At 43.6% G+C, this 21106-nt stretch overlaps 1 protein-coding gene across 2 annotated transcripts in view; it reads left to right on the top strand.

The window, feature by feature from the left end:
• The window catches only part of PAH (phenylalanine hydroxylase), a 159832-nt gene that overhangs the window by 89191 nt on the left and 49535 nt on the right, over positions 1 to 21106 (top strand). For both annotated transcript variants that reach the window (XM_033953516.1, XM_033953517.1), the window contains exon 5: positions 11541 to 11629. In XM_033953516.1, the coding sequence (XP_033809407.1) occupies positions 11541 to 11629 (89 nt within the window). The remainder of the gene's footprint in view (positions 1 to 11540; positions 11630 to 21106) is intronic.

Raw genomic sequence — 21106 nt, 5'->3', positions numbered from 1 at the left:
ATAAAAAAAAAATAAAAAAAGAAATTGAACAGTTTTGTCTGGCAAGACCTAACTCTAGTGAATCCATATTGCCTCGGGTCCTGTAATCCACTGGATTCCAGAAACATTACTATTCTCTGTTTTAAAAGCATTTCCACTAATTTACTTACCACAGAAGTGATACTTACCAGCCTATAATTACCTACTACTTCCTTATGTCCTCTTTTGTGGAGAGGGACCACATCTGCCCTTCTCCAATCCTCCGGTACCACTCCTGACTCTAGTGAAGCATTGAAAAGGTCAGCAAATTGAGCCTCTAGAACTTCCCTAAGTTCCCTCAGTACCTTTGGATATACATCATCTGGCCCCATCCAGGTGGCTTTATCCACCTATAACATAGTAACATAGTAGATGATGACAGATAACGACTCAAATGGTCCATCCAGTCTGCTCAACCTGGTTCAATTAAAATTTTTTTTCCTTCTTAGCTATTTCTGGGCAAGAATCCAAAGCTCTACCCGATATTGTGCTTGGGTTCCAACTACTGAAGCCTCCGTCAAAGCTCACTTCTGCCCATCTAAACCCTCCCAGCCATTGAAACCCTCCCCAGCCCATCCTCAACCAAAAGGCCATATACAGACACATACTGTGCAAGTCTGCCCAGTAGTTCTTCAATATTTGCTATTATTTTCTGATTCTAGATCCTCTGTTTCATCCTATGCTTCTTTGAACTCTGTCACCATTTTCCTTTCCACCACTTCTCTTGGGAGCACATTCCAGGCATCCACCACCCTCTCCGTAAAGTAGAATTTCCTTTCATTGCTCTTGAGTCTACCACCCCTCAACTTCAAATTATGTCCTGTAGTTTATTTAGCAAGTTCCTCATGAACACAATCCTTTGAAAATTGATCAAGTTCAACCACACCTTCAGCTCTATATGCTTTTGTTTTCTGCAGTCCTATTCCTGGCACTTCAGCTGTGAACACAGAACAGAAATAATGGTTAAGCAATTCAGCCTTATCTTTGTCAGCTTCTACATATTCTTCCCTTCACCTTTTTTAGTCTCACAATGCTACTTTTATACTTCCTCCTATCACTAATACATCTAAAAAATGTCTTGTCCCCCTGTAATACCATGTCTGCTATTTTTGCTTCCATTTGCATCTTTGCTTTCCTGACTACTCGACCAGCCTCTCTTAACTTTTCCAGATATTTTTCTCTGTTTTCTTCTTTCTGTGATCTTTTATGAAAGCTAATCTCTTTTTCCTTATCTTCTCAGCTATTACTTTTGAGAGCCTTCAAAAACTTCAGCGGATTCAGAATATCGCGTCTAAGCTAATCTTCGCAAAAAGTAAATTTGACCATGTCTCCCCACTCCTATCCAAGCTTCATTGGCTTCTAATAATCTCTAGGGTTCACTTTAAATGCGCCTGCCTAACTTTCAAGATCCTACACTGCATCCTTCCTCCCCTTTTTCCACTATCTTTGAATTCCTTGAATCCTAATACCACCAGATCCACCCAAAAATTCAAACTATCCTTCCCCTCATTAAAAGGCATACCCCATGCAGGAAAACTAGGGACATCCCTCTCCTTCAGAATCACAGAGCTCTGGAATAACCTTACTACCCCTCTTCGGAATCTGGGCTCCCTCCAACTTTTCTGAAAACATCTGAAAACTTGGCTATTCTCAAAAATGTAATACTTCCTCCCTCTTCGATATACTAAGTCCCTCCAAACATTCTCTATACTAAGTCCTGTAACACTTCATTGGAGTTCCTTCTCTATACCAATTCCTGTAAACCGTGCCGAGCTCTACGATTGTGGAGAGGATGTGGTATACAAACTTAAGGTTTAGTATAGTTAGTAACCAAAGTGGCTTTCTTTTTCTCTTATTAACTTTTTTTTTTTTTCAAAATGGTTTGTTGCTCTTATAATACCTCCTTTCAGTTTTGCCCACTGCTTTTCTACTTCTTCCATATGTTCCCATCCAGACAACAATTCCTTGACATAACCCTCCATTTGAACAAAGTTAGTTTCTTTAAAGTTTAGAATCTTCACTTTTGAATGAGCCCTCTCTACACTTGTCTTAATATTAAACCACACCATGTGGTGATCACTGGATGCCAAATGATCATTAATCAGAAACACTTTCCCCATTTGTTAGCACTAAGGCCTAAATGCACGGAACACTCTGATCATGTACCGATGGTCACTAAATCAGTATGACTGGTTTAGCGACTGACCAAATTTGCCGACTCCATGTTCAAAATGGCTCACTGCGTGGTTTTCCGTGCGTTCATACACTCTCTGACTCTAGCATGCAAACGACCTCATTACTATAAAAATGAGGTCATTAATATTAAAACGAGTCATCTGATCGATAGCCTAAAATTGCAAAAAGCCATAAGCGACCGCTAATACTGACCCATAAAAAGCTGCCCGAATGCCTGGACAGTCCTATAAAAAGAGAGCATGTCTGGGTAAATCCAGATATCTGGTAACCCTACGTATTCTGAAGTTACAGATCTGACCTGCTGACTTCCCTTACCTGCATTGTTCTAACATACCAAAGACTGTTCACCTTGGAGATCTGCTGCAGCTATGGGTACAGCCCGGCGCAAGATTTACACCCTCTCCCCCAGATTTTCATTCTCCAGACGCCACTAGAACCGTCACACTTTCCAAGGCTCGGGCTCCTCTTTTGGGGTGAACCCATTCTAGGGCACCCTGCCCTTCATAAAGAAAAGAGAACTCTTCCCAGGGCTCCCACTGGCTTCTCCAGAATCAGTTGCATTATTGCACTCCACTGCTCCAGGTTTGGGGATCTGAATCCAACTCCCTTTCAGTCGGCCGAGGGTGACAGAGGCCATGGCCCATTCCTGCCAAACTTAAGTATATATATTTATATATACTTGCAAATAGTGTTAAATCTATATTTATATCCAATAAGTTCATATAAATGCTTTATATGTCATGATGTTTTCTTAATTTGTGACAAACATGACTGCAGTATATACATAAAGGCAGGCTGTTAGCAGGGTGCTTTCATTGTTAGCAAAGACGAGATTTTTTTTGTCAAATCATTCTCTGTAAAATAAAACAATTATTGCCATAAAAGCATTACATTAGCCGTCTTTCTATACAAAATCTATGATTTATTTATTTCTAAAATTTATAGACTGCCTATCCCTAAGCGATTCACAGTAAAACATTCACAATAGTTCTAGACAAAATACATTAAAAAAACATCTTCAGTTACAGCACAACCACATACTAGCAGTATCCCTCGAAAACTGAGGAGGCAATATATTAGCAAACGATGCTGATTTTAATTTCCTGTTGAAATTTTGGATACAGCTGGATCTGCTGCCCTCTAGTGATCAATGTAGGTATTTGAAATGAATTATGAAGCATAACATAACACATTTGCATACCGCAATACCTTGCAAGAAGGTTAGCTTCTATTTGTATTTTTGCATATGTATTTTTGAGCCAATTACACGTGCAAATGTTTAGAATAATGGCATTTTAGGTATGTTTAGGAGAACAGACATACTTAGGGCATATTTTATAGGTGGGCATACATTTGAGTGGGACGCATACTTTCATGTATAATGTATAGAGTCCATTAAGTTATTCATGCATCTTCTGCATTTATGTGTGAGCATTTATGTCAGCTCTATGGCTAATGTAAGTGGTTGTGCCTAACTTATAATACAAAAATTCAAAAATATCACTCCAAAACAAAAGCACCACACAAGCCAAGAAAGCTAGCTTATTATTTAAGCAAAAGAAAAGCCTCAGACATACGGAGAGCTGTAGCCACACTCTTCCACCCAAGCATCATAGGCTTTTCTTTCGCTTAAGTAATAAGCTAGCTTTCTTGGCTTGTGTGGTGCTTTTGTTTTGGAGTGAGATTTTTGGATTATACTTCCCTCCATTCTTCCCTGTTTTTTTTGTAACTTATAATACACACATATCTGACCTATTGGACTAGTCTAATATAATAAAATGGTAAGCCGCGCATGCGCACTAAAAAAAACGTGTTCCGTGAGCTGTAGCGAAAAAAACAATTGCGCATGCGCGGCCCCGGCGGCGGCTTTCAAATAAAAAAAAAATTTTCCATAGCTGCGGCGGCCTTCCTCACCCCCGGCTCCTCTCTTGAACTGGACGGTCCCCGCGTCTGCCTACCCTTCCCCCCAACACAGCGCATTCCCCCCCCCCAACGAATCAATAAATCGAGCCGGGCCGCCCTCCGCAACAGACCAGAGGAGTTCTTTGCCGCTCACACCCCTTCCCTTGCCGCTGACCCGAATACCTACCCGGCGATTCAAGAAGCCTGTGCAGCAGTCTTCACACGCTGCTTCAGGCTCTTCTACTGCCCTGATTTGCTCTGCCGCGTCTCTGATGATGTCATCAGAGACGCGGCAGAGCAAATAAGCGCAGTAGAAGGACCCGAAGCAGCGTGTGAAGACTGCTGCACAGGCTTCTTGAATCGCCGACTTACAAGTGAAGGGGAGCGGGGGGGGAGGCCTATTGTTGGACAGGGGGAGCAGGAAGAGGTGCAGATGGACAGCGGGGGAAATTAAGGGAGACCTGCTGATGGACAGGGGGGGGAAATGAAGGGAGGCCTACTGCTGGACAGGGGGAGCAAGAAGAGGTGCTGATGGACAGAGGGGGAGGTAAAACAAAGGGAGAAGGGCTGCTGCTGGATAAGGGGAGCAATGAAGAGGTGGTGGTGGACAGGGGGGAAAAATGAAGGGAGGCCTAATGCTGGACAGGGGGAGCAGGAAGAGGTGCTGATGGACAGGGGGAAAAAAATTAAGGGATGCCTACTGCTGGACAGGGGGAGCAGGAAGAGATGCTGATGGACAGGGGGAAAAAATAAAGGGAGGCCTACTGCTGGACAGAGGGAGCAGGAAGAGGTGATGATGGACAGGGGGAAAAAGGAAGGGATGCCTATTGTTGGACAGGGGGAGAAGGAAGAGGTACTGATGGACAGGGGGGAGGTAAAACAAAGGGGGAAGGGCTGTTGCTGGATAAAGGGAGCAGTGAAGGGGTGGTCGTGGACACAGGGGAGGTAAAAAGAAGGGAGAATGGACAGGAAAAAGTGGCTAAGGAGACAGAGAGAGAAAGAAATAAAGACAGACACACACACATATATTCTAGCCCGAGGGAGGAAAATGCTGCACAGGGAAGTAGGGAGGGGGGAAATGCTGATGCACAAGGAAATGGAGGGGGAGGGAATGCTGATATGGCTACTGTACAGGAAGGTGGACAAGGGGAGATAAATGCTGCATAGGGGGCAGAAAGAGAGATAAATAGAAAGAAAGACAAATAATAGGAGGGAGGGAGACAGAAATAAAAGAAGACACAAGGGCAGGGAGTGAGACAGAAAGAAAGACAGACATACATATATTCTAGCACCCGTTAATGTAACGGGCTTAAAGACTAGTAGTCTATAAAGAAAGATAGGCACCTCATGTACTGTAACACCATTACTGAAGTTCATGCAAACTGCTCAGAATGGTAGTGGTAAAGAGGTGACGATTATGCTGCTTGGTTTCGCCTAAATAGGGCGTCATTTTTAGAATATGGCTGCTAAAGTGGTCTTAGGTGCTGGCATTTAGGCCATGAAAACCCTTGCATAAATAGGAGGTATTTAAGGTTAGGCCTAGGGTTATCAGACGCTCGGGGAAACCCAGACATGTCCTCCTTTTAGATGGACTTTCTAAAACCCCGGCATTTGTCTGGATTCTGGAAACCCCCCGACCGGTTCCGGCTGCATCTAGAGGGCCTCTGAGCATACGCGGATGACATCGCACGCCTCCGCGCATGCTCCAGGCCCTTTAGACACAGCCGGAGCTCATTGTAGAAGGGAGGAGGCTTGCCGGGGGGGGCAAGGCTAAGGACGGAACGGGGTTGAGTCGGAGGTGGAACGGGGCGGGACTGGAGGTGGAAAGGGGTGGGGTTATGTGTCCAGGGTTTTCTTTTTCAAAATATGGTAGACCCTAGTTAGGGCGCCTACTGGCACCTAAGTCCACTTTAGGTGCCACAAGGCATGATTCTATAAACAGTGCCTAACTTGAGATTGACAGGCACTAAGCCAGTCGAGGGCCGGAATCCAATCGGGTTTTCAAGATTTCCCCAATGAATATGCATGAGATCTATTTGCATGCACTGCTTTCATAAGAACATAAGAGAAGAATTGCCACTGCTGGGCCAGACCAGTGGTCCATCGTGCCCAGCAGTCTGCTCACGCGGCAGCCATTAGATCAAAGACCAGCGCCTTAACTGAGACTAGCCCTACCTGCGTACGTTCTGGTTCAGCAGGACCTTGTCTAACTTTATCTTGAATCCCTGGAGGGTGATTTCCCCTATAACAGCCTCCGGAAGAGCGTTCCAGATTTCTACCACTCTCTGGGTGAAGAAGAACTTCCTTACGTTTGTATGTAATCTATCCCCTTTTAACTTTAGAAAGTGCCCTCTCATTATCTCTACCTTGGAGAGGGTGAACAACCTGTCCTTATCTACTGAGTCTATTCCCTTCAGTATCTTGAATGTTTCGATCGTGTCCCCTCTCAGTCTCCTCTTTTCAAGGGAGAAGAGGCCCAGTTTCTCTAATCTCTCACTGTATGACAACTCCTCCAGCCCCTTAACCATTTTAGTCGCTCTCCTCTAGACCCTTTCGAGTAGTACTGTGTTCTTCTCCAAGTACGGCAACCAGTACTGGACACAGTATTCCAGGTGGGGGTGTACAATTGGGGAAATCCTGAAAACCTGATTGGATTCTGGCCCTTGAGGACTGGAGTTGCCCATGTCTGCACTAAGCACTGCATTCCTAGGAAACTATAATTTAAGCACCATTTATAAAATCAGGCTCAATATTCCCAGTGAAGCCTCACCACTAGTGGCATAGTAAGGAGGGTGCAGGAGGGGGGTGCGATCCGCCCCGGGCGCGGTCTTGGTAGAGGTGCTGGCACCCTCCTCCTTTCCGCTATCCCTGATGCGCATGTGCGCCCCTTCCCTCATACCTCTTTTAATTTTCCCTGTGTGAGCAGCATTACGAACTTGCTGCCCGTGTCAGTGTCGCCTCTTTCTGATGTCGCTTCCGGGCCCCACGCCTAGGAAGGGATGTTGAAGGGATAGCCGCCATGACGCAGACAGCGAGTTCGTGAGATTTCTCGGGCCTGGAAAATTAAAAAGGTACAGGGGAGGGGGAAGGAGGCGCTCGCATGTGGCGGGGAATGGGGTTCAGGAAGGAGTGGGGGGCACCACTCACTCTCGCTACACCACTGCTCACCACCATCCTGTATAGGAGCACTAGGACCACCTTTCTCTCGTTATGCCCCTTGTTATGGAGCCTAGCTTCTCTCTGGCCTTCTCCAGGGCAGTTTGGTAGCGGATCACTCTCCCTCACGATGCTGTTTCCTTATTGCCAGAAATGCTGTCATTGTGGGGACTCTCTGGGTTAATTGCTTCCACCTTATCATGGGGTTACTTGGCATTTCCCAGCAACAACATTGTTCCTTTAAATATTCTTGTTTTTTTGGCAGGGCAGTGGCTCACTGGTTGGGCTGCTGCCTCTGCACCCAGGGGTTGAGAGATCAAATCCCGGTGCAGCTCCTTGTGACCCTGGGCAAGTTACTTAATCCTCCAGCGCCCATCATTTTGATTGTAAGCTTTGAAATGCCAAAGCCACAAAACAGGCAGTGTACAAGTCCCCATTCCGTTTCCCTCGCAGTCCAAGGTCCTCCCAAGTGTACAGCTGTGCTGGATTACTTCCAGGCTCTTTCACTAGAACAGTCCCCTCTGATTCCCAGCCAGGGTTTAAATAGTGCCACAGTGCTATTATGCTTGTTTAAAATACTGCACCACCTTTGTTCTTTTCACTGTTGCAACAGCTCTCAAATTCAGTCCACACCTGGTTCTTCTTTTCTCCTGCTTCATTTCAGGATCAGGAATTTCAGCTCAAGCATCTTCCAACTATTCTGTACTTTTTGGGGGTGTTTTTTTTTTTAATTTTTAAAAATATCTTTATTCACTTAAAAGCCAAAAATAAGTGCAACATATTATACAGACATTTTACACTTTAACAGCACTTAAATTCTATCAAATTATATTTTATGACAAAATACATATATCATCCCTCCCCCCTTCTGCATATCCAACAATTGCACTCAAATTAAAAGTATTTCCCCACCCTGGACATGTATGATCAAAGGGCAAAATCAATAATCACTCCTTACAGAATTTTGTCAATGGCTCCCAAACATCCATAAATTTCCTATAATGTCCCTGTTGTATGGCCATCATATGTTCCATTTTAAAAGTGTGGCATAGAGGTTCCCACCAGAAAGTATAATTTAACCGATCTCGGTTTTTCCAGTTCCTCAAAATAAGTTGTATGGCAACCCCTGTCATAATAAAGAGGAGTTTATTATTATGGGAAGATATTTGGCTTTTAGCCCTCATTAACGTGCAAATGCCACTGGATTTTCCAATAATTTATTCACTTGACCCTAAATGGATCTCCAAAATTTAAGTATCAAGGGACAATAGAACAGTAGATGATCCAATGCCCCTACATCAAGATGACAGTGCCAGCATCTGTTAGACTTGGAACTAAATAATTTCTGTAATCGAACAGGGGTACAAAAAGCTCTATGTAACAAGAAAAACCATGTTTGTCTCATAGATGCAGATGCCGTACATCTCATCCTCCAAGTCCAAATTCGTGGCCCTTGAGGCGCTGTATTTGTTGCACAGTAAACATAGATGGGTGAAGAAAGCCATTTCAGTGTTTCTAGTATCTTTTCAGGTGCCTTCTTCATTCATTCACTGAGATCAGAGAATTGTATGATGTTAGATGTACGAAAAAGAGAAGAGGCAAAGTGTGTAAAGATTTTTAAATTCACTGGCTACTGTATCAGGCGGTATTGGCTTAAGATGGACTTTAGGGTCAGATGCAAGTTGCTGCTGTTAGTTTCAAGTTTCAAGTTTATTTTTAACTTAATGAATCGCTTATTAAATTTTACTAAGCGATGTCCAAATGAAAACAGATGAAATATAAATTTATATCAATTTAATCAATAAATAACAGGGGTTAAACAGACTGACATAAAAACTTACAGATACATAAGGAAAAGAAGGGCTGAACTGCAATTATTATTATTAGGTATGGAAGAAGACATAAACGGTAAAAACAATAGGGAAGGGGGAATAAAAAAAGAAAAATGAACGTTAAATATATTTACAAGTTAAAAGCGTCTTTAAAAAGAAAGCTCTTCAGATTGCCTTTAAAACGGTTTTAGGCCAAAGCACGTTACAGGGCTTCAAAGAAGGTTTGGATAGGTTCCTAGAGGATAAGGGGATTGAGGGGTACAGATAGGAGTTGAGGTAGGTTATAGGAAGAGTCAGGGACCACTGCACAGGTGATAGGCCTGAGGAGCCGCCGCAGGAGCAGACCGCTGGGCGGGATGGACCTCTGGTCTGACCCAGCGGCGGCAAATTCTTATGTTCTTATGTTCTTAGTCTATTTAGGCCTACTTGAGTTGACCCCCAAATTAGGGTTACCAGATTTCCCGTCTGGAAAATCCGGACCCCTAGATCCGGCTCCAATCCCACCCCCGCCCCGCCCCCCGCTGCCTGCTCTCATTGGGCAGGACATCTGCACATGCTTCACACGACAAAGTGCTGGGACCCGGACAAAGTGCTGGGTTTTGGAAAAGCCGTCCGGACATAAGAACATAAGAAGGTGCCTCCGCTGGGACAGACCAGAGGTCCATCTTGCCCAACGGTCCGCTCTCGCGGCGGCCCATCAGGCCTATCACCTGTGCAGTGGTCCCAGACTAATTTTGTAACTTACCTCTAATCCTCTAATTAGAGGCAGGCATCCTCCGCCCTCTCCGTGAAAAACAGATTTTGCAAGCATTACTCTTAAGTCTTCTATTCCTCAACCTCAATTTATGTCCTCTAGTTGTTGTTTTTTCTGTATCCAAAATGCATCTTTCGGCATGTGCTAGCATTAAAGGTCCAGCCGCCAAGCATTTGTCCAGACCTGTAGCTTTTGTATATCACTTCTCATTTCTCCTGCTACCTCTGAGGTGTCCAACGTGTTGCAGATCTCCGTGTCACACTTTGCCCACCCCCCATCCCCAATCAAAGGCATGCAAAGCAAAAAAAATATATGATGGGACTACTAGCCACCAGAGCAGCGAAAATAGACTGCCACCTCTCAAATCTGCTGACCACGACGCCCAACTAGAAAACATTCAGGAAAGAACTGAAAACTTTACTGTTCAAGAAATTTGTCAAATGATCTACCCAAACCGTATCGACCCTTCCCAGATCCCGACGCATACTATAGCACACTTGTAATTTCCCTGAGAATGCCCAGGCTAATTTCTGGTTGTAAACCGCCTAGAACTGAAAGGTATTGGCGGGATAGAAGACACCAATGTAATGTAATAATGTAATGTAAAAAGGCACATTTTCCCTTCTAACTCTTCAGAGATATTGCTCAGAAAGATGTTGAACAGAATTGGCTCAAGAGGACTGATCCTAGAGCACTCCACTACACACCTTTCTTTCTTCTGTATGAATTAGCACATGAATTAGCACTGTTGTGCCAGGACTAATGGTCATCGTGTTTGTACATTAACAAGGGATACTAATTCACATATTAAATACCTAGCACACTCCAGTAAGCAAGCACCATAGTTTGTACACTATAACATATTAAAGTTTATAAGAGGGTTGACAAATTTGTAATGCTATTTAGATTATTTTGTTGGTCTAGAACAGTGTACTTCAACCATCGGTCCATGGACCAGTGCCGGTCCACAGAAATTTCCTGCCGGTCCACAGGGCCAGCACATGCATCAGGCCCAAAACAGCATCATGTGCCTGAACCGGAAGCCTTCTCTTTGAAGTTTCAACATCAGACGGAAGGCTTCCAGATGATGCGCGGGACGCGTAAGGAGCCGCTGCCCGCAGCTTTGTGCACTGCATCAGTGAGGAAGAGGGAGCCGGCCTGAAGATAACACTGGGGGCGGCATAAAATGGACAGGCAGGAGCAAGCCAGAAGGTATGGAGGGAGGGAGACAACAAAGGTTAGGGGGGAATGATTTTATTTTTGAATTTAATGATTGAATTATGTCAATTTTGAGAATTTACATCTGCTGTCAATGTGCTTTGTGTAGTTTAATATTGTGGTTAACCATTATGTGTTGTTAATAAGATTATATTGTGTATCTGTGAAAAATGAATGGAAAAAAATAGTGTTACAATTAGTACTATTATGGGGGCGGGGTCTGGGGTGAAGATTGGGTAGAGATGGGCAGGGTCTGGCCCACGACTTAGCCCAGTGTTCTTCAACCGCCAGTCCGCAGACCGATACCAGTCCACAAAATAATTCTTTTATTTCTATCGGTCCATAGGTATAAAAAGGTTGAAGAACACTGGTCTAGAATACATCTATACATGTCCACACCTATCTCAAAATATATTTTGGAGAAATTAGAAACATGTCTTTTTAAAAAAAATTTTGTCTTGCAGTACCATGGTTCCCCAGGACCATTCAAGAGCTGGATAGATTTGCCAATCAGATCCTGAGTTACGGAGCAGAACTGGATGCAGATCATCCTGTAAGAAATGTTCCTTAGCCATCATGATAGAGAATATTTAATATATATTGCTTGCTGTTACCAACTAAAACCTGATAAAGCTTTATGCAACAGGCTTTGATCTCTCTCAAAAGACAGTAGGCCCAATATTCAGCAAACGGCTGACCGCTGCCATTGTTGAACCTGGAAATTCAGTGCCGGACCATGTCCAAGTACCGACATTGAATTTCAGGTTTCCAGAGCTGGCTAACACATAGGGGTCCTTTTACTAAGGCGCACTAGCCGTTATAGCACCCGCTAAACGCTAATGCATCCATTATAGTCTATGGACGCAGTAGCGTTTAGCGTGCACTAAAATAGCTAATGCGCCTTAGTAAAAAGACTCAATAGTTGGTTAAGTGCGATATTCAGCCACATAAAGCTAAGAAATTTATCCGGTTAACCTGGCAAGTTAAGTGCTGAAGCTGAATATCGCATTTACCCTTCCAGCTGTGCTGCCGAGCAGTGTGGGCTAATTGCCAAGCCACCCGTAGGAATGGAATGGGCAGCTCGGCATTTAGCTCGCGCTGCTCGGCACTGCAGCTTGGTGAAAGAGGGGGGTTAACCAACTAGGTGTTAGCCAGCTCTGGAAATCCGGAACCGACTCAGCACCTAGAACACCCTCAGAGAGCCAGTTTTCATTTCGGCACCAGGGGGCTGATTCTATAAAAGGCGCCAACATGAGCGGTGCCTAGTGGCGCCCAGCCAAATTCCAAGCGCAACGCCAAACTTTTAAATTGACTTTAATTGATGTTTTAATTGAAAACACCATTGAAAGTCAATTTTAAAAAAAATGACAATTAATTAAACACTAATTGAAGTTGCTTGCAGAATTCAACGTGGTGCCTACTGACTCCTAAATCGAGGTACCTAACGGTGCCTAATGATGCCTACCTGAAAAGTGCCATCGGAGGCATGATTCCAGCGCCTTTTGTTTAGGTGCCTGTAGGCGCTTATAAATAATACTGAAACACCATTTAAAACAGCATTTCCCTCTTAACTTAGGTGCCAGTAGGGCGCCTACTGGTACCTAAGTTAAGGCGCTGTTTGTAGAATTTCCCCCTTATGGCTGCTGAAATAATTGGTTAGGGGGCGATTCTATAAATGGCGCCTAGTGACACCTATCTTCTAAGCACTATAAACGTTAGATGCCGTTTACAGAATCAGGCCTAGGGATACCTAATTCAACTTAGGCGCTTGTAGGCATCATAATGTTAAGGGTTTTCCTGGCCTAATTTACCAGTGCCTAACCCAGGCTCCTAAGTCATATTACGCCTATTCTCTGCCCCTAACCTGGGGCCCATCATTTTTTTATCCCCCCCCCCAACGGTATGAAAAACATGATTTTTTTTTTTTAACAATCCACACGTCACACATGAATACCTAGGAAAAGGCAGCATCTTATATACTGCAGTGAGCAGTACATCAATAAACCCATTGTAAAACTAAACAAGCCAGACTAGTACAAATCAATCCTACACAGTCAATCTTAACAGAAAACTATGTCTTTTCGAACACACAGAAAACACCTTCGCCTAGTATGTAATCACAAACTAACTCCTCCCCCTTTTACAAAACTGTAGTGTGGTTTTTAGCTACGGTGGTAACAGCTCAGATGCCAATGATAAAAAACGCTCTACGGTTTTGTAAATGGGGAGATAGAATAAAAATACATAGACAAAGGTTAAACTGAAGCACCAAGAAGCTGGACTCTGCATACAATGCAACATCACAGAAACAGCGATGCATCTCCCCTAAAGCAAAAAAATAATAAATAGATAGAATATTTTCTACCTTGTCTTGTCTGGTTTCTGCTTTCCTCATCTTCTTGTCACTCTCTTCCTTTCATCCACTGTCTACCCTCTCTCTGCCCCTTCTATATGGCATCTTCTTTCCTATTCCCCTTCCAGAAACTTTATGCCTCCCCTTCCATCTCTCCTTTCACCTCCATTGGTCTGGCATCCATCTTCTTCCCTTCCCTCCTCCAATGGTCTGGCATCTCTCTCCTCTCCTTCCCTCTCGGTGTCAGAGGTGTGATTCACGTCAAAAATGGTCATAAGAACATAAGAACATAAGAACTGCCTTCTCCGGATCAGACCTTCGGTCCATCAAGTCCGGCGATCCGCACACGCGGAGGCCCTGCCAGGTGTACACCTGGCGTAATTTATAGTCCATCAAATCCTTATATGCCTCTCTTAAGGAGATATGCATCTAGTTTGCTCTTGAAGCCTAGGATGGTCGATTCTGTCATAATCTCCTCTGGGAGAGCATTCCAGGTGTCAACCACTCTCTGAGTAAAGCAGAACTTCCTGACATTAGTCCTGAACCTGTCCCCCCTCAGCTTCATTACATGGTCGCCAGAAATGTAGGCCTGGAAACCCTGGACTACATTTCTGGTGCCTATTTTTGCCGGAGGCGCGATTCTGTAACCGGCGCCATCAAGTGTTTGACACGCAATCAGCGACCGCTTTAAGGCAGCCATCGACATCAGTTAGTGGTTCATCCCAAACAAGTCAGTTAAAATCACTTTGATTATCGACTCCAGTGGTCCATTTTAAGTCAACAATAGCAGCCAATACGTCATACATCTATTAACTGAACTTAACAGTAGAATGTCTCTGTGATTCTGGTCATCCTTTTTGTTCTTTAAATATAATTAAGATGCTATGTGAGTCTAACACGTTCCTAAGATTCAGTCGTCAGCAACGTTATGCTCACAGTAGAATCCATACTCCCAGACATCCATATGAGACTCTACCACAAATCTTTCTGCGTCGGGGCCCAAGAAATTTACATTCCTTAAGCTCAAAGAATGAATTGCAGGCTTAAATCTAAGTAGTCACATTTTGGCCTGCTTAAGTTTCAGTTCAAGTTCAATTTTATTTGATATATACTGCAAAGCAATTAATTATCTAAGAGGCCATCCCCAAAATGTGCACCCAGCTTTGGCATTGTCTGGGGGATTATGTCATTTAGAAAAACTCTCCAGTGCTCCATCAACACCGGAGAGTAGTCTTGAAAACTGAGCATCATGTACAAGTGTCTCATGCTTGTTTCTATATTGTCTCAGGAGTTCAATTTTATGCAAGTAATTGTGCAGTTTCACAATGACCACTCTGGGTCTGAGATCCTGAGTTGTTTGCTGGCCTAAACGATGAGCACGGTCTAAACGTGTAGGGCCTAAGCCCTCGTGCATTGGGAATGTAACTTCAAGCCAGTGTTCCAATTCTGTTAATAGTTGCTGCTCTGGAACAGGCTCGGCAATCCCCAGAAATCGTAAATTACCTCTGTGGGGCCTATTATCTAGGTCTTCTAGTTTCTCTACATGCACCTGCATCAGAGATTTTACGGCCTTCAGATCTGTCTCCAGCATGCGCACATTGTCTTCCACTGTAGACATTCTGCTCTCCAACTCTGTAGTTCGCCGCGCTGTTTTGGTAAGGTTGGACTCTAAATTAGAAATCTGAGTGGAAAGCTATGCGAAGGGCAGATCTTTCTCTTGCACAACAGCGGAAGTTAAATCTGCAAGGGCCATCTCTGAAAACCGCATGATTGATCCCAGTGTTAACTCTGCCATGTTATCATCTGGAAATTTGCTGCATCCGTGCTCCTGTTTTGCTACCTTTGACAACATTAGATAGAGTGGGAGCCCACCGGGACAGTTAGGGAAAATGCTTGAGTACCTAAATAATTTGTAATCGGCATAGAATTGTAGGATATGCGGAATATAAATTAAAAAAAAAAAAAAAATTGCTACACATGGGCGAGCTAAATCTTGTCCATTAAATCTCTTTTGAGGCTCGTACACTGTTAGGAGAGTGAAAAAGTGAAATTCACTTAAAACAGCGAGGTAAAATCATGCTGGGGCCTCGGAGCAAGACGGACTCGCGTCTTATCTTCCTCACAGCATGACGTGACCATGTTACCAAATTTTTTTTTTTTTTTTAAGTATTTTTCCGAGGGGACATGGCATGGGATGAGGGTGGGCATTCCTACATTATCCTGATAACACATTACGATTAGCACTTGCTAAATGGATAACGCAGAGTTAACGCAGGAGCACTTCCTGCGCTCCTGCAATAATTTTTTTTTTACAGGTTCCACATATTAATGAGAACACCTGCAAAAAAAGAAAGAAAGAAAAAGAAATGCTCTAAAAAAATTCCACATTAAATCCGGGATTAGCACTGAGAAGCTCTCACGTTTTATTGCACTTTAATATAAGGACCCCTAAGGGTTCCTTTTACTAAGGTGCGTTAGCTTTGTTAGCGCATGCACAAAACTACCACAAAAAAACCCGCGCGGTACGCTTCTAGAATAACGCCAGCTCAATGCTGGCGTTAAGGTCTAGCGCGCACGGCAATTTAGCGCATGCTATTTCGCGCGTTAAGGTCCTAACGCACCTTAGTAAAAGGAGCCCTAAGTGATTTACCGGCATATAGGAAAATAACTTAACTGCAACAAAAGCATATATTGCCAAAACTCAGCGTTTCTTTCTCTATGATATTGCAAAAATCCGTCCTTTCGTTTGCAGTATATATCAAATAAAATTTGAACACTGACCCAACTGTCATATCTGTCTGTCATTCCCTTAATAGTCCTCTAACACCTTTAGCCCCCCTCTGTGCATCTGTCATAATTAGATTGTAAGCTCTTCTGAGCAAGTACAATGTACAGCGCTGCACCAATGCCTAAGAGCCAACCTCATCAGTGATGTCACAATGGCTTGATTGTCCTAGACTTGGCTCACTTTTACTACATTTTGATTTCTAGAGTGGTGCAGTGGTTAAAGCTACAGCCTCAGCACCCAGAAATTGTGGGTTCAAACCCACGCTGCTCCTTGTGACCCTGGGCTAGTCACTTATTCCTCCCCCATTGCCCCAGGTACATTAGATAGATTTGGAGCCCAGCGTAACAGACAGGGAAAAATGCTTGAGTACCTGAATAAATTCATGTAAACTGTCCTGAGCTCTCCTGGGAGAATTTTTTTATTTTATGTTTATGTTTATTTTTCATTTGATGAATCGCTTATCCATAGTTTACTAAGCGATTTGCAATAAGGTACATGAGCATTTTAAAAAACATGTTAATAATATCAAGTACAAGATAAAAAACAAACTCATGAGCTGACAAACACATTAACATTATAAGACAAATAAAAGCATTTTAAAAGACATGTTAATAATGTTAAGTACTAAATAAGAAACGGACTCATAAACAGACATAAACAGACCGCGCTCATGGGTATACCGCGCATGCAGCCCGACTGTCCTTTCGCCCGCCCCGACTCTCCTCTGGCCACCCCGACTCCCCCAGGTGGGACCTAAGGCTCCAGGGCCTATTCTGATTGGCCCACGCGCCTTAGGCCTCACCAGTAGGCGGAGCTTTGGGACGGATGGGCCAATCCGGCCTCATTCCGTCGTTGGCTGCCTGCCGGACAGGCGGGTTTGGCTCCTGTCTGTCCGGCCAACTACCAAAGGTACGGGGAAGGGGGGTGGGGGTGTCGTGGGGGTCGGCCAGGGGGGTCGCGGGTCGGCTGGGGGGGCGGTCGGAGGTTCTTGGGGGGGGCGGTCGTTGGAGGGAGGGGGGTTTGCGTCGAGGGCAGGGGAAATGATAAAAGGGGAAAAGTTACATAATAAGTATTTTGAGAAGGGAACGTTCAAGGGAAAAACATAAGGAGGGATGACAACTACAGTAATAAAGGTATTTCTATTAAAGATTAAAAGCATCTTTAAAAAGAAAAGTTTTTAATTTATTTTTAAACAGACTGAGTTCCTTTTCATTTTTTATGTATTGTGGTAAAGAGTTCCAAGTCTGGGGGGCTACAATTGAAAACATGTCATGACGTCTGGTACCTACCACTTTTAAAGAAGGGACTGCCAGTAACCCTTGTGTTAAAGAACGAAGAGAACGTGATAAATTATGTGGGCTAAGCATCCAATTTATAAATGAGGGTTCGTTTGTGGATAGAGTTTTGAATACTAGCAATAAAATTTGATATGTTATGCGGTGAGAAATAGGGAGCCAATGCGACTCGATCATATAGGGGGTTGCATGGTCATATTTTTTACCATTGTATAAAAGTTTAACTGCAGTGTTTTGAATTATTTGTAACCGTTTTTTTTCTTTTTGTGTGATATCCTATATAATAAAAAGCTAGCCGCGCATGCGCACTCTTATTTGCGTGTTCCGTGCGCTGTAGGTCTGTGGCCGAAGGAGTGCGCATGCGCGCTTATACGTCACCAGCCGATCGCCTTCACAAGCAGGACCGCAGCCAGCCGCCGATCTCCATTCCTCCTGCACCATGGCACACCAGGCATGTCCCTGCCTCTCCCGCCGCCGGCCTCGGGCTCCTGGGGGCCGGCGGTGCGAGCCGCCCAGCCGGTGCTGAGGCCCCGCCTCCCCGCTACACAGCGCCGCCAGACCCGACAAAACGGCCCTACACTCACAGACCCGCGAGCAGGGTTGCCATGGAAACCCAGCCGGAATAACATGCAGTCGCGCAAGGGTCAGTGAGAGAGGATCAGGAGCTAAAGAGATATTGAAAAAAACAAAAAAAGAACAGTGTACAAGGAGAGAGAGACACACAGACACTCACAGAAGGACAGGGGGCTAAAGAGACAGATTGAAAAAATAACAAAACACAGAGGACAAGGAGAGAGAGAAACACAGACACTCACAGAAGGACAGGGGGCTAAAGAGACAGATTGAAAAAATAACAAAACACAGAGGACAAGGAGAGAGAGACACACACAGACACTCACAGAAGGACAGGGGGCTAAAGAGACAGATTGAAAAAATAACAAAACACAGAGGACAAGGAGAGAGAGAGACACAGGGAAAAAAATGACAAACAGACATACAGCAGCCAAGGAGACAGACAGAGAGACAGTGGGCAAGGAGACAGAAAAAAAAAAATAATAATACAAACAGCCAATGAGACAAACAGAAAAAAATAAAAAATACAATGCCCAAGGATAAATTCAGGAAAATAAACCATACAGACATACAGTGGCCAAGGAGTTAGACTGCAAAAAAGACATACAGCAGCCAATGAGACAGACAGACTGACAGCGACCAAGTAGACAATCAGCAAAAAAACACAAACAAACACAGAAAGCAAAAAAAGAGAAACATACAGCGGCCAAGGAGACAGGCATGCAACAAATAGGAAAAATATAAAAACTTTTAATAAATCAACCATACGTGAAGAAGGAATAAAAAAAAAAAAAGGAAGAGACACCTACAGGGAAACACAGGATCAAGAGCATACAGAGAAAACAGAAGTTTGCAGGAATCAGGAACATATAGAGAAAGGAGAGCAGAGACCCCTGCAAGAAGAGAAAAATAGCAAAGAGACTGGGGATGAGAAAGAGAGCAGAGATGCTTGCAGGGAAAAAAAGCTAAGCAGTAATGTTACAGCTTGAGAGTGCAGACTGAGGAAGAAAGCAGAGACAGCGCTACACAGGGAAATGGAGGGAGGAAAGAGACAGAAAGAAAAATACAGACAGACATAAATTCTAGCACCCGTTAATGTAACGGGCTTAACGACTAGTTAATTAATAATGCATCAATGAATGTAATAGAATATTTAAAGATTTAGATTCAAGAAATTTGGAAATTGAACGGATCATTCGAAGTTTATAGAGGCAAGATTTGACAACGTTACTAATATGTTCATGGTAGGAAAAGCTTTCATCAATCACAACCCCAAGTATTTTTAATGAAGAGACTAAATCTATATGAATATTGTTGATGATAAAAGGAGCAGCTAGCTTTGTTCCTTGTTTCCATAAAAAAAAGTATTGCTTTTGTTTTAGGGATATTTAGTGCTAGTCTATTTTCGGCAAGCCAATTTTTAATAGTATCGAGTTTTTTTATTGATCTGGGCTATTTCTTCTATCCGTTCGGGATTTAAAGGATGGAACAGCTGAATGTCATCTGCATAAGTGTATGAAGCAAAGCCAATAGATTGGCATAAACTAAGAAGCGGTGAAAGAAAAAGGTTAACCAGTAAGGGTGATAGTATGGATCCTTGAGGGATTCCATAACTAAGGGAGTAAGGTTTTGAACTTGTATTGTTGAGATGGACTGTATATTGTCTGTTTGCTAAAAAAGAGACAAACCATTGTAAGACCTGATCGCAAACACCAATCAATGTTAATCTATCTAAAAGTACAGCGTGGTCTATCGTATCAAATGCAGCTGATAGGTCCAAAGAAAAAAGTATAACAGAATTGTGATGATCTAGGTGGTAATTTACATTTGTTGTAAGCCCGAATGGTTTAGAATGGTATAGAAAATTGAATAAATAAAATAAATATACAGCAGATGGACAGAGTAACTGATCAAAATGGTGAAGAGCACCAGTAGAACTACCTATGTACTACGTTTTGGGTATTGGGCACGGTGACATGGCAAACGATAGGAAGCAAGGATACAAGTTCACATATAAGATATTCAGAAGCGCAGATTAAAGGGAAGAACAGGAACAGAGGGATAATTCTTATGAGAACATAAGAATTGCCATTGCTGGGTCAGGCCAGTGGGCCATCGTGCCCAGCACTTCGCTCACGCGGTGGCCCTCTGGTCAAAGACCAGCGCCCTAACTGAGACTAGCCCTACCTGTGTACGTTCCAGTTCAGCAGGAACTTGTCTAACTTTGTCTTGAATCCCTGGAGGGTGTTCTCTCCTATGACAGACTCCGGAAGAGCATTCCAGTTTTCTACCACTCTCTGGGTAAAGAAGAACTTCCTTACGTTTGTACGGAATCTATCCCCTTTCAACTTTAGAGAGTGCCCTCTCATTCTCCCTATCTTGGAGAGTGTGAACAACCTGTCTTTATCTACTAAGTCTATTCCCTTCAGTACCTTGAATGTGGTTCGGGGAGGGAGGAGAGAGAATACTTAATTTATTTAATAAAAACTTTTTCTTGCATCTGGGTATTTGATCAGTGTTTATTGGTTAAAACCTAATTTCAGAACCAGAGAATTGGATAGAGGAAGAGCTAGGGTTTTCAGATTTCCTCTTTAAAAAAAGAGGACACCTGGCTCTGCCCCCATTCCACCCCCAGCCCTGCTCCCCCATAAACCTCGTGTCAACTACCCTGAGCTCAGGGCCGCATCCGATCCTTGAAGTTGGTAATTGTATTTTGCTCATTGGCTGACCCCCCTGATGCAGGCATTGTATGCTGAAACACAGCTCATATTGGGTCAATAAAGACAAATTCCTGTTCATTGAGGCCCTTTGTGCTTTTTTTTGCTTTATTAGGTAGATCTCTTACATCTTCTTCCGTAAAGACTGAAGCAAAGAATTAATTCGGTCTCTCCACTATGGCCTTATCCTCCCTAAGCACCCCTTTTGCTCCTTAATCATCCAATGGTCCCAAAGATTCCCTGAAAGACTGGACTTTAACTAGCCACCAAGATAATGGGCTTTAGGCAAGCCGTAACGCATGAA

The sequence above is a fragment of the Geotrypetes seraphini genome, chromosome 7 (genome assembly GCF_902459505.1).
Source record: "Geotrypetes seraphini chromosome 7, aGeoSer1.1, whole genome shotgun sequence".
In the NCBI taxonomy this organism is placed as follows: Eukaryota; Metazoa; Chordata; class Amphibia; order Gymnophiona; family Dermophiidae; genus Geotrypetes; species Geotrypetes seraphini.
Note: the sequence above shows the minus strand (reverse complement) of the source record. Positions and strands in the feature narration are given on the sequence as shown.